This window comes from Musca autumnalis, unplaced genomic scaffold (assembly GCF_047663935.1).
Source record: "Musca autumnalis isolate F117 unplaced genomic scaffold, ASM4766393v1 scaffold_3, whole genome shotgun sequence".
NCBI lineage: Eukaryota > Metazoa > Arthropoda > Insecta > Diptera > Muscidae > Musca > Musca autumnalis.
The window spans coordinates 115,639,356-115,653,702 of NW_027411866.1; the positions used below are offsets into that span (position 1 = coordinate 115,639,356).

The window sequence follows — 14,347 nt, forward strand, 5'->3', positions numbered from 1 at the left end:
ATCACAAAGATAAAGGTGTCGATAAAGACCACTGCTATGACCACGGACAACGCAGCACCTAGTGCAAAAGACACAATTGTAAGCGGGGACGACAGTCGGACACGCCATTCAGGTAATTACTCCATCACCTGAGGGAGAGTGAAACTCTTAAATTGAGACATGAGAGTTTCCCCTGAGTAATAGGGAAGACATATCCCTGTCAGACGAGGAGATGGATATTACAGTTATCCCTTCTCAACCGTCCAGGGAGCTGTCTCCCTCAGTCACCCAGGGGAGCACAAACACAGACGGTGAGAGCTCAACTCCATTGAGCGATAAGACATCCGTAGATGAAAATGTGGATGAGAGTTTGAACAACTCCCCAACACTCCAACCACTAAGAGCGACAAGTACAGGGAAAGAGAAATATACACTCCTATAAAAGGGCAGTGGAATACTGCATACATTTTATTTTTATCAACCAAGCGGAAGTCTTGGAGATCGGGTTCAAAATTCGATACGTGAGGCGTTTCAATAACTGAACCGAAACCAGTCATAAATGGAAATCTGTCGGTCCCATGCTAACACCAGTGGCCTCTGCAGCTGGGTCGGGTAACGTGACGCCATCGGCGCCGAAGACAACGCCACGGAGGAAACCTATCAAGTTCCCCCTCGTATCGATGTCGGAAAAGCGGAAGGGTCAGGCGCGTATGAATCAGCTTCATTGGCAACTGATCCTAAAGCTGTAGGGAAAAGAAGTCTGAGAAATAATCAGGAGCCTCGAACTTGCAGGGAGCTCATCCAACGACATCTGCAAGGTCGGCGGCTCTTAATAATTTTATACCTTCTGGGAAAATTGTACCCCGAATGAATAATGACGATGGGGAGCGATGAGTCAAGTGGCTGAAGCGATCAACGGCCCACCTCAAGACAGACTAGTTGGAAATCGATAACCTCTTCGCAACAGGCCTGCGTGAAGAGGGCAAGATCTAATGCCTAGAGGATGGTGTAACGGCAAACACCTGGATTTATAAACGAAGGTGGCCGTTCGGCATAGTGTAGAAGGGACTCAGCATGGGAAGGCCAGCAACGGCAGCCCTGTTTGGCGGGGCAGCTTTTTACGAGGGCGTCAAGGCCATAAACTGTCAGGATAAGGAATTATGAGATTTTCTTATCCAGACAGTGAATAGCTCTGACGCCCTATGGGATGGCTGCAAGCTTGCTGCGATTTTCACTGCTGAGATCCCATCCAGTGTTACAGCAACGATACGGGTGCCACCTTCCTAATCGCATGTGGCAGAGATGTTGAAGCTGATCCGAAAAGAAAACAGGGGTCTCCAGATCGACAGTTGGATATTAGTCAATTCCCTCCAGGATGGGGATAGTAAGGTGATGAAGTTCACAATGGATAGTACGAGCGCGAACTATATTAAGGCATGTAAGGCAGAGCTATACTCCCAACTGGGGTGCTCCATTCCGCATTCCGAAGTCACAGTAAGGTTTGTAGGCAGCGAGGCCTTTGCTTGCTGCAAATAAACCTGCACGATTGCAAAGCGGCGGCTGCCGGACTCCTTCCTAGCCTTACAAGATCCAAAGTAGACATCGCTTTGGTTCAGTAACCCTATTTGCATAAAAATAAGGTTTCGGAACTAAACGATGGGCGATATTCCCTATTCTACACTTGCAATGGGGAGAAGGTAAGAACTTGTATTGTAGCGAAGACAAGTCTAAATCTTATTAAACTCTACAATTTAAACGGGGATACGACGGTAGTGGGGTTGCAAGTAGGCTCGGGAAAAGTCTTGGTGCTAGCCTCTGCCTACATGACGTATGAAGTACCCGACTCGCCAACTCAATTGGTGAGCAAACTAGTGGACGAGACATAGGGCAGTTGTTGTACCATGACTGGCTGTATAGGACGGACAGTGGTGTGCATTATCTTGGCCTATGGCTGCCTTGTCTGGTGACAGGCCCTACACGCAGAGAAAAAAATATGTTTGATCCAACAATATTCCAAGAGCAAAATATGTATTGTTAACATATTGTTGGATTCCTTATGTAGTATTGTAAATCCAAAAATAGTTTGTGTCAACTGAACAATATTTCTCTCTTTTCTTCGAAAATTTGTTTCTCTTCTCTCGCTATTCGATGCCGTGTTGAAAAAACAATTTTGGTGAGTTGTGGTGTGTTTGTATGACATGCTGCCTTTACCTTTGTTTTTGTGTGTATGTACTTGTGAGACTCTTGTTTTTATTTGTTTCTGTTTTGTTTCATTCTTCTTTCCTTTTCATGTTTGTTATGGTGTTTAATTATTCCTTATGTTGTGGTGGGTTCTTGTGGCTTTTTGTTTGTCTTTGTTGTCAGCCAATGCAGCAAACCATGTATTGTGTTCATCAATGATTGCAATATTATACGCGACATTTATATCCAAGTTATGCGAAAAGTGTATATGAGAAGTATATGCACTCAAATCAAAAATTTCTGGGCTGGTTTTCTGTATTGACAATACTTTTTGTAAACAAAATTAGATTATGATAGTTCCTACAATCGGTATTGTTAACGATTTTAACAATATTGCGGAAACTCGAAAGTTGTTTTTGTTTTCTATGTTTGGAACAAAAGATGGTATTTTTGGATTTGGATTACAATGTTTGAACAAAACAAATACATTTTTGGAACCAAAACATATATTTTTGTTCCAACAAAAACGAAAAATATTTTTTCTCTGCGTGTAAGTAATACTTCGAACCTGTCTAGGTTAGCTACTGGCAACGAGCTACGTTAGTTCTCTTTACTGGAGCAGTTAAGCATCATTGAATGCTATACTGGATGACCAACCCCTGGACATTCTAATTGAGTTTTAAGCTTATGGATGTGCATTGAATCTCAAGGAGCTTAATATGCGGCGTTGTTCACGGCATGGACTTGCAAGCGTTCTACAGCGGATATGCTTAGTGCCAGAGGGGTTAACCGACCACATTTCGCCAATCCTGGACTTTGATACAACTGAAGTATTAATAGCTAATATAAGTGGGTGAACGCAGGGCAGACCATTTCTTGATAGCCTATCCATATTCACTGATGGGTTGAAGATGGAAGAAGGCATGGAAGCTGATGTGTGTTGTTAAGAACTAAACATCAGGCGCTCGTACAAACTTAACGACAATTGCAGTGTTTTCCAAGCAAAAGTATCTGCAGTGCTGAAAGCCATAGCCACGCTGCTCTAAAGGCGTTAGGATAATTCGCTATTATATTGTTACGAATGTAACTGATAGGTTTAAGTTAGTTTAGTTTAATTTCCGTTAATTTAAAAATTTGAATTGTAACGTAAAGTTTTTATTACGCAGTTACTTTATTTAAGCAACAACAACTACCATGTAGAACTCTCTTCATTATTCTAGATGTTACTTTACCTTTCATTAATGTGCTTTTATTTTGTTTTGCCATAATCATGTAATTATCGTTTAGTTTGTTACTTCTTTTCTTGCACATGTTTGTTGTTGTTACGTCATTACTGTGCTTGTCGTCCAATTGTATTCCCTCATGTATGTATGTGAGTATGGTTGTTCGCTTAGTGCGAATGTGCGTCTGTGTGTTCGCTGCACAGATTCGAGATGTTGCCATATGTGTTCTGGAGGACTCTAGAACAGGGAGACTTTGGGGTATAAATACCGGGGAAATGGCAATGACGGAGTAGTTGTGTTTTAAGCGTTGAACTGAACAGATCGGTTAAATAAGAGCTGCGTGCTAACTGGAGACTTGCTGTGTGCTTTGTAATTAAAGTCGGTTCTGAATAAGTGTAATAAAGTAAATAAAGCATTGTAGAAACGTAATCTAAAACGAACCCTGTTTTATTTGGTACAAATCGTATCGGGGAATAAAACAACGTCTACACGGACATTAGTTAAATCTAATTCCGTAACAATATCTAATACCCCGGTTACACTATTGAAGGTTAACCCACTGGGTTTAATAGATCCAGTGGGTTAATCTTTGCTGGTTACACTTAGCTTTTCGAGGATATAAACTGTCAGCTGATGTTTGTTTACGTATACATACAAAATAACTGATAAAGTCGTGTGTTACACTTTTACAATTTCTCGTATGAGATATCATCCCCTCTTTGCTCATATTGGTATATTTTACACACAGAGATACATTTTTGTATCATGGTATTAAGCGTACTTTTTGTTAAAAAAGTGTCTAATGTAAAAAAATTAATAATTTTATGATTTTCAAATAACTTTAGATTTATTAACTCCATAAAATCTCATGCGACCAATCGTAAACGTGTAAAACACGACAAACTCTGTTGCAAAAACAGTTGCAACTTTTGGTACTTTTTGAGTAGAGTTGGATTTTTTTGCACAAATACCGAATACAACACTGTATTTTTGGTGGATTTGTGCCGGATTTAAAATAAACCCAGTCGTGAGAGGATTTAATTTTTGTATGGCAAATCTGGTCAGATTTGACCAGATTAAGCAATAAATCCTCATAAAGTGGGTTAACCCAGCAAAAAACTGTAGTGTAACCGCACTATAAGACTGTTCAAAGTTGTTTGTCTTTATTAAAACTTGTAATATAGCCGCTAAGTTTTGCCTGGTACCAGGGCACAGGTAATGTTGAGGGAAATGAGAAAGCTGATGAACTGGAAAGGCGAGGCTCCCAGTCCTCGGACCTCCTGTAGGCGTCATTACTGATCATTGCAGTATTAGATCTAGGACACTGCTGGCTAAGTGAGAAGGTGGAAGACGCTGAAAATATCGAGCACTGGCAGTGGTAAAACAAAGGCTGTTTGGATTGCATGAGATAGTATCTCACTCTTAATTTTTCCATCTGCTGCCATGTTAATTTATTACCTTAAGTGGCTAATGTGATTGATGGAAGACATTCATCAATCGTGTTGGATGTACGATCGTTCCGAGGAACAAACATAGACTCGGTCCATCACCTGGCTGCAGCAAAGGTACGTATCAGATTAAACGTAACAACTAAAGTGCAAACAGACACAACACGGAATTTGGGCATCGGTAAGCTGCAATCACAACAGATAGCCACAGCATATTCCACTCAACTGGCCCAATTGCTTAACAAAAGCATTCCTCGTCCCGATAACATATCAGCACCATAGTTGTACAATCTAGTTCATTTGAAAGATAAAGTTCAATACTTCAGTTTTTTTTTAACTGAATTAGTTCAGTAATCTAGTTCATAGTTCACTATCCAGTTCAATCATTCAGATCAGAATCGTTCTCTCGTTCGATTGATGAATAGAATAATATAACTTAACTGATCCAGGACAAAAAATAATACTTTCAGATATTTGTATTCCATTCATAAAGAAAGTTTATGTTGGTATTAATTTAAAAAAAACGTCCTTCATTTTTTATGTTGCATGTGTGTAGAAATTCCCTTCTCATTGCGAAAAACGCTTAGTGGATATTTCTTTTTATTTTTTATCCAAAACAAGGCACATTGAATAGATAATAGATTCGACATATTGGAATATGTTATGTCTTTATGTTTTTGTAGAAATCTTAATTTTCGAACAGCTATTCCATGTATGAATCGTGAATCGTTCAATTGAACTAGTTCGTTCATGAACTATACAACTTTAACCAGCACTCCATGCCCAGCAAAAAAATTTGGAAGTTGTGCATGTGGAGTTATGATTTCACAGCATCGTTCGATGCAGTCCACACGGAGTTATGAAAAATGCTCTCCGTTGGATACAATTTATAAGCAGTTGCTTTGGAGATCCCTACGAAACAACACAGTTGGTTGATCCCTACCCGCCGCTGACGAAATTTGTTATAAAATAAAGAAATAAAAACTTAACTTGCGAACATTTTTGCCCTAATTCACGGGACGGAAATTTTTAATGAAGTGGAGTGCAGTTGGAGTCCATTTCGAAAGCTGAACTAGTGATGGGAAGGCAACATAAAAAACCTTTAGGATGATGCAGCAAAATCAGATGCGCTTGAATTAATTGGAGAACGGAGAAAGTAAACTCAAATGTGATTGAATTTAATGGAAACCTTTTTAATTTGTGTTTATATAATAAAGTTCTTTGTATTATTGTTTTACACAAATAATAAATGCATTTTACTTATTTTGGGATATTTCGCAATAGCTTGCATTTTAATTGCATCGTTAGACCTACTAAAAATGCAATCCGAAGAGTGCCTTTAAATTCAATCCAAACCACTACATTAAAAGCTGTGATTTGGATCGAAAATGGAGTGCATCCTAGCTGTGTGCTGTGAAAGCAAAAAGGAGTGCATCCTAGCTGCGCGCTCCCTTGTAAAATTCATAAGTGAATTCATAGAAAAAGATGTACTCCAACGGCTCTTGTACTGTACATTCGTAGTGATTCAACTGCATCCGCGGATGCAAACTTTTTGCTGGGTGCAAGCAGCCGCAAAATCCATTCTTTAATACCAGAGGCCTCCGCCATCCATGGTATGACCAGGAGTATCGTGTTGCTACCGAAGAGAAGAATGCGGCATATAGGGCTACAATACAATAAGTAGCGCACGAGAGAGGTATCGTGTGACAAAGAGAGAAGAAAAACGCAGAAAAAAAGAGAGAAATTGAAAAGCGGGATTGTCTTAGTGCTGTTTTACATTTAAGCGATTTGTCTTACGGTTTTTTGTCTCCTCTTTGTGGTGGTTATTCTTGTTAGGCAGAGTTGCAAAACATAGTAAGAGAAATTGAAACAAAATTTAGTTTTGCAATGAATTTTGTGCATAAAAAATCATTTAAAGCATAAAATGATTATTTGTTATAAGCATTTTAACATGATTTAATAAGAAAGGTTAGCCAAAGCTTCATGTCAATTTAATTTTTTTCATTCGAGTATGCCTAAAACTTCAAAACAATATAAACAAACTGTGTATGTGTGTGTGGTGTTTGAATAATATGCCAAACAATTTTAAAAACAATCGAATTCAATGATTTTTTAAATTGTTTTTAGACCATTTGTATGGAAGAAATTGGTGAGATTTGCATTGAAACAATCAGTTTATCATATTCACAACTCGATTATGTGGAGAAAACTTAACTCTTCATTCATTTTTCGCGTTTTTTATAAAATGCTCAAAAAATGCATTGTAAACAAACCCACTTGTTGCTTTTATTTTGAAGTTTTAGGAATTCAAGAAAAACAAGGGTTCTATAGATTTTTTTCATTTAAATCTACCTCTTTACTTATACCATGCATTTTAAAATTTGTATAACATATTTTTATAAAATACCTTCTTTTTACATTAATAATTTTTAACAAAATGTACACTTGGTACCATGTTACAAAAAAATGCAACCCTGTGTGTGAAATTTACGAAGATGAGCAAAGAGGAGACAAAAAATCGTAAGACAAATCGCTTAAATGTAAAACAGCACAAACATGCAAACAGATTTATCTACAGTTGCCAGACGCATAAGGAACAACTTTCTTCCCACTTGACTTTTGAAACGCCAGTTTAAGAAACTTAAATTGGGCACCATTCGTTAGTGATATTCAGAATAATAGTCACTATAGGAATCCTCGCCTCCTTTGGATTGATTTCTCGTAGAATTGCTACCTAAGCCTCGACAATCCTTTATCTATAAAAAACTATGCTAAAACACGTATTAAAATAAACTTTTCTATTTCTTTCTCTCTTAAGAGTTTGGGACTATCCAATTAAGGAGCAATATGGACGCATTCTCCTGGCCGGTCAAATGCCAAGGAGGAATTTCGTAAAGTAAATGAGTGTGAAGGTGCCGATTATGCTTTCATACAGGATTCGTCGGAAATTAATTTAATAGAATTTGGAGAAGTTTTTGCCGAACAAACCTATGCCGTGGCCTGTGCAACAAGGATCACATCTGGCGTTAAGAAAGCTAAGAGTTTTTCCACACTTTCTAATATAAACTTGGTTCTAGGATCCCCTAAGTTTTGCCATATTGTAGCTGCAAAAAGGTCGTTATTTTGAAGAGTTGAAAGTTAAATATTGGGATCGTTCCCGCTCGAATTGTCCACTGTAAGAGGAGGAACAAGGTATAACATTGGAAAGTTTGGGTGGTGTCTTTATAGCCACTATCTGTGGTTTAGGTATTGCGATGATTTCTCTGGTATTGGAGGTATTGTGGAATAAACGTAAAATGAAAAGGAATGCTGGCATAAGGCATATTAAACCTGTAGAAGAAATGAAAGCTGCACCTTCGAAAGTTTGGAATAGTGAAAATAATGCGTCATTTTCGCCAGCTGAGCCGCAGTAAAGTTGAAGATATTCCATCGATAGAAGAGTTGCCAGCACAGGTGGAGTAATTGTTATATTTGATACAGAATTAGAGCACTCACAATGTAGATGGGTAGAATCATGGTGCAATAAAAAAGTGCTCCATCTGCTGTTCAAAATGAGATTTGATATCAATTTTGTGATCACTTTTGTTGGCGTACCCATTTATTGTACCACGTGCTATTGTGCACATTTTTTGTCTTTGAATAAACTATTGCTCTGTTCCAGTACTGCAAGAATCTACTAATTTTTACTATTTTTTTTTTTTCGATAACATAAAGGAAAAATTGTTATTGTAGTAAAAAAGTAGATACTTGCAGGTTCTGGAACAGGCATTATGATATTTCTGTTGTTTAATAAATCACCCGTTATGCTTAGTTTACATTTGGCGTCGTTTCGTGATTTCGAAGGCATTTCGTGATTTCGCGCGAAATCAAGCAAAATTTATCATGATTTCGCATACAAAAATGAAATCCTCTCATTTCGTGATTTCAGCGAAATCAACAGTACACATGATATACAACCCTGCGTTTGCCTAAAAAAGTACCAAAAGTTGCAACACTTTTCACGTATCACAATAAACAAGGTAGATGGTCAATTGCTGCAACAAAAAAATTTAGTATCAAAATTTGTAAACAATGTGAAAAAATATTAAATTACTTTGTTACAATGATATTTTTTATTGTGTTCCCGTACTTTTTAATGGTAATGTTAGAAAAAAGAGCGAATTGTCAAAACTTGCTTCCCCATACAAATTTCATAAAAAATAAGGGAACGGAAAAATGACGGAAATTGCAAAAACTCCAGCATAAATATCAAAATCAACGTATCGGCTATAATATTAGATGTCAATGAACATGCTTGCTGCTAGTTTTCTACTAGGCCAAAATTGTATGGCAGAAAACAGAAGAAGAGGGTGTTATTCGGCGCTATTTTTGTTTAAAGAGAAGTGCAAGTCTTGCTAGATTTCGGAGTATTGGAACGCATTTTTAGCACTAAACGGGAAAACTACTGCGAGTACTAATTTTGTGCAGGTTCTGAGCACAATTTTTATCTATCGAATGGCCTGTTCCCGTACTTTATAAAGTGGTAAAAGTTGTAAAAGTCGTAAACGATTTTCATATACATTTTGTGTAAGGGAACGAAATTGTGTAAAAGTGGTAAAAATTTTAAAAACTTTTTAGTTCTGGAACAGAGCTAAAATTTATTATAACGAAGTCTCAACGATAAAATCATTTTTTGATATTTTCATTTGTTAGTACTATACGCAATTAATACGATATATAGGTCATTTTACGATAATTTTCAATATAAAGTTTTAATGTTCTATATTGTCGTATATTTTTGATGCTTAATTCAATTTACAACAACTTGTTTTGAAAATTCATGTTCGATCAGCTGCGCTTATGCATCCACCTTGATCATTGTGATATGTTTGAAATCAACAAAAAAATAAGTGTAAACACCGGGGTGTATTTCAGGATTTCGTGAAATCCAGTGGATTTTGGAGCTCAAGTATAAACTTGGCATTATATTCATATATCTATCATTCAACGTTGTGCCATTGCATACAGATATCGTTGTTTGAGAAGGCTTCAATAGAAGATAAACAAGGGATGGGTTGCGGCGAGCCAATGAGGTGAATTGACTATTCCACAATACATCTCTGGGATGAGCGACATATCGTCGGTGTCATGCTTGACTACATACAGGTGGTTTCTATGGTTTTCCGGTATGCTCTTTCTGAATTTTTGATCGGCTTTCTCCTATCAGCACTAGTTTCCGAGATATCCACGCCTCGACGCGAAAGCATACTTTTTTCAGTTGTGAAATTAATATTTTAAAAACTTACAAGTTTAAAAACACATTTCAAAAATTAGAACTTTAATTTTCGATTTAGAAGCTTTTTTCTATCTTTATTGAGGCAAAGATAGAAAAGATTTTTCACTTGTACAATATTTCACATTTCTGTCGTTGTCATGGAACAAATCGTTAAAAATTCTATTTTTAAAAAATTCTCTATAACTTTTATATTCCAATATATTTTTTCTATATTTTTGCAAATATATTCTACATACTATTATTAATAATTCAAGTCAAAAATATAAATATTTTCTTTAGTCAGCTCCACGCAGCTGCGACGTAAAACATTAGAATGAGATTATCTCAAAACGGGAAAATGGCGTATCGTCACCATAAATGGTCAAAGTCGTATCTCCAAAAAAGTCAAAATTAGTTTTTTTTTTTGATTGCATCTAATACATAAGACTAAAATACATGATCTTGCAAAATTTCAAGCTTCTACGTTAAAAAATAACGAAAAGGCATTTCTTAAAATGGGATAACATTGCAGATTTTTTTGTAATGACGGATCCCGAAACCAAGCGTTTCCGCGATTCTGGCGCTTAGAAGAAACATATGACCGTTGTTCTGCCCATGACTTCAAAATTCTTCTAGGTGATTTTAATGCCAAAATTGGAAAAGAAAATATCTTTGGCCCAACAGTCGGGAAATTCAGTCTCCACAGTGAAACATCTTACAATGGAATGAGGCTGATAGATTTCGCAGCGGAGAAAAACATGTTAGTTAGCAGTACCAGATTTAAGCATCTCGATATTCATAAGGGCACCTGGCTGTTTCCAGATCAATGGAGAAGAAATCAAATTGATCACGTTGTGGTAAATGAGAGACATTCATCGAGCGTGTTGGATGTACGATCGTTCCGAGGAGCAAACATAGACTCCGACCATCTCCTTGTTGCAGCAAAGGTACGTTCCAGATTAAACGTAACAAGTAATGTACGAACACATACACAACACCGAAGTTGGACATCGGCAAGCTGCAATCACAACAGATGGCCACAGTATATTCCACTCAACTGGCACTTCTCGTCCCGATAACATATCATGCAAACATCCGCAAAATCAATACATGGATACCAGAGACCTCCACCATAGAACCCATGGTATGACCAGGAGTGTCGTGCTGCTACCGAAGAGCAAAATGTGCCATATAGGGCTACTTTACAATCAGTAGCAACGCATTAGAGAGGTATCGGGAGAAAAGGAGAGAGGAGAAACGTATTTTCATCAGGAAAAAGATAGAAATGGAAAATCGGGAGTGTGAGAGATGTACAGGAGCCAGAAAGAAGTCCGAAAAATCTACCAAAGAGTGAAAAATCAAACTGATGGCTTTGGTACAAGCACATCCTCCTATAGGGACAAGCTGATACAGATAGTACGCTCGGGACTACCGCTCTACAAATCACTGATACTACCCATGGTTCCGAATCATGGATAATTGGTCAAGCAGATATGACAGTGCTTGGTGTGTTCGAGAGGAAAATTATTTGAAAGATCTATCCGCGTTGACCTGTATCGCCTATACAACGACATCAGTATGGTTTAACTTATCGAGTTGCAACGATTGTGTTGACTGGCCATGTTTTGAGAATGAGCGATGATGATCCCACTAAAAAGGCGTATAAATACGGGCACCATGGCAGTACGCAGAGACCTGCAAGGCCAAGGCTTAAATGGAGTCTAGTAGTCGAAGAGGAAATCAAATAACACGATATCCCGAATTGGCAAATTAAAGCAACAAAAGGAGAAGAATCGGGATATATTATTATTGAACAAATGTTCTGTAGGAGCGTTTATGAAGCGTTTTAATAAAATGCGCTATATTTGCAAAGCGGTAGTACAACCACTTAATAAAATAATTTAGGCAGTAGAATGGATTGTCTACTTTTACTTTTTTATGTACTTACGAATTTTCATATTTCTATCATTGGACTCCATTCCATCTTCGTCCTCGTCTGCATCAAAAACACCTTCAATGACAATCACCGAATCACTTATTTTCACTTCAAGATGTAGTCCCTCAATTTCCTTTAAAGTTGCTGCAATATCTCCATAGATATCCTTTTGGACCGGATCAATCCAAAATACTTAAATAAGGATGTGTATTTCACATTAATTTCAAAACATTTTATTGATTTTCATATTATTTACCAATATTCAAATCGTTAGCTATTATAGGCGGAATAAAAAACGAAAATATAACCGTAATTTGTATATAGAAATACATTCTGATGACTGACGGACTGTACGACAAACGTATGACCACTGAGCTTGTGAAAATCTAATTTTCGTTACAGTGTCAACTGTCCTAATTTGTGATTATCCATAATTTTGATGAATATTTTATGGAGATGTCTTTTACATATGACCGCTAACCCACAATGCTAAAAGTCGTCCTGTAAGAGCAGAAGGACGTGTATGCAAGTCAAATTGTTTGATTTATAAAAATATGTCTTGAAGTTTTGATTTTAAACTGCACGAAATCAAGAGGACCCCATTCACATGAGTATTTAATTTTGTGTGCACCTTCATACATACTATGTACTATGCATGGATGTTTGTGTATTCTCTTAAGCTGAATGGTTGTTGTAACATTATATTTAATATACAGTGCTGCTCAACACATTTGCAATTCAGATGTCTATATCACATTCAATCTATTTTTAGGGACATTTTGAGTTTTGAAATATATTTGCTTTAGTTATTTGATTCTTTATTGACCCTAATTTCAAAATTTAAAAATGATAATTCAGTTATGAACACTTACTGCTAAACCTAAATAACGACGAGACGTACACAAATATTTCACCAACCTACCAAAACAACGCTCTCTGAGCGTCCGTATTACCCAAATACGTTGAGTCCCAAATCACATTTACAGCCAGTTTCTGTATGTCGAAAGATGAATGTGTGCGAATGAAACACGCCCGAACTTTTGTTTTCGAAATAATTTTACCTTTGCTTTTGCTTCAAAACAAAAAACAAATTTGAAAAACACACAAGAGTTTGGACGTGTTTCTTTCGCACACATTCTTCTTTCGAGATACAGAAACAGGCAGTTAAAATACGAAATCCGCGACCAAAACTTACTTAAATGTTTTCATTCGTAAAACAAATAATTTTCCTTTGCAATGAATTGTATTTCATGTTTTGTTGGGCTTTTGTTTTTAAAATACAAAACACACACACATTCAAACAATAACGTTTTGTCAAAGTTAAACTTTTTCAAATTACAAAAAATATACGCTCGACGTATTTCGGTAGTTCTCATAAGAATACATGTGTTCTACTTTTGTCACCACACACGCCCTGGGTATACGTCCGTATATAGGTATGGGCCTTATGTTACAAAAATATGTGGAATATCAGAGGACCACATGTTTTAGCCTGCTGCAAACATTTGCAAATTCGTGTTACGAATATCCATTAGTTCATTTTTTGCGAGTTTTTTGTATTGATTGGCATCCGTTTGTTTTTAATCAGAAGAAGGGGGCAAAAGGCTTTCATGAGGAGTACATTTTATTCCACCCATGGTTCAATTATTAAAAGGTTGGGCAGGTTGACAAAATTTTTAAAAAACAACTCTGAAGCCAGTTTGCTTATAACATCAAAATTACTAATAACAAAAGCAACAAGTTTTGTTTATTGGAAGTAATGTCGACGTTTGTTTTGTTTACATTTAATTTAAATATATGTAAATTATTTTTTTTTTCATTTATTGACGCTCCCACATGAAATAAACATATGTATGTATAGCCATGTCCGTCCGTCTGTCTGTGGAGATCACTCTAGTGTCCGAAAGGATTGAAGTTGTGGATGTTGGTCAAATGTATTGTAGGCCTTTATATTGTTTGTATTGATAATTGGCTATATTAGTCCACATTTTGGTATATCCGCCATATAACACGACGCATCGCTTTTAGGAATATTGAAGGTGGCATTAGCGTTTCTAGAGGTTAAAAAAGCGTTTGTATGGTGAGGGTGACATAGGGGAGAAAGTCAAAAGCAACGGTTTTAACCGGCTTTAACATGATTATGCCCATGACTTATCATGGTGCCTCTTCCATTTCAAGTGGATCCTGATCCATCCATAAGATCTATAAACACTTGGGTTGGCCCTTGGGGTAGTAACCTACCCTATAAAAACATCGTACTATGAAAAACAAACCCCATCTAAAGTTGATGACTCGGGAATTTTTAACGACTATGATCTGCGAATAT

The 14,347-nt window shown here is 37.0% G+C and overlaps 1 protein-coding gene and 1 pseudogene across 1 annotated transcript in view; one reads left to right on the forward strand and one right to left on the reverse strand.

Moving 5' to 3' along the window:
• The window catches only part of Ir8a (Ionotropic receptor 8a), a 31,958-nt gene extending 19,355 nt beyond the window's left edge, over window positions 1–12,603 (reverse strand). Inside the window, exons 1-2 of the mRNA XM_073973995.1 lie at window positions 12,278–12,603; window positions 12,034–12,213 (exon numbers count right to left, since the gene is read on the reverse strand). Coding sequence (XP_073830096.1) covers window positions 12,034–12,213; window positions 12,278–12,353 — 256 coding nt within the window. The 5' untranslated portion in view covers window positions 12,354–12,603. The remainder of the gene's footprint in view (window positions 1–12,033; window positions 12,214–12,277) is intronic.
• Window positions 558–8,361, forward strand: LOC141396721 (ionotropic receptor 25a-like; annotated as a pseudogene).
• Window positions 12,604–14,347: the final 1,744 nt, after the last annotated feature.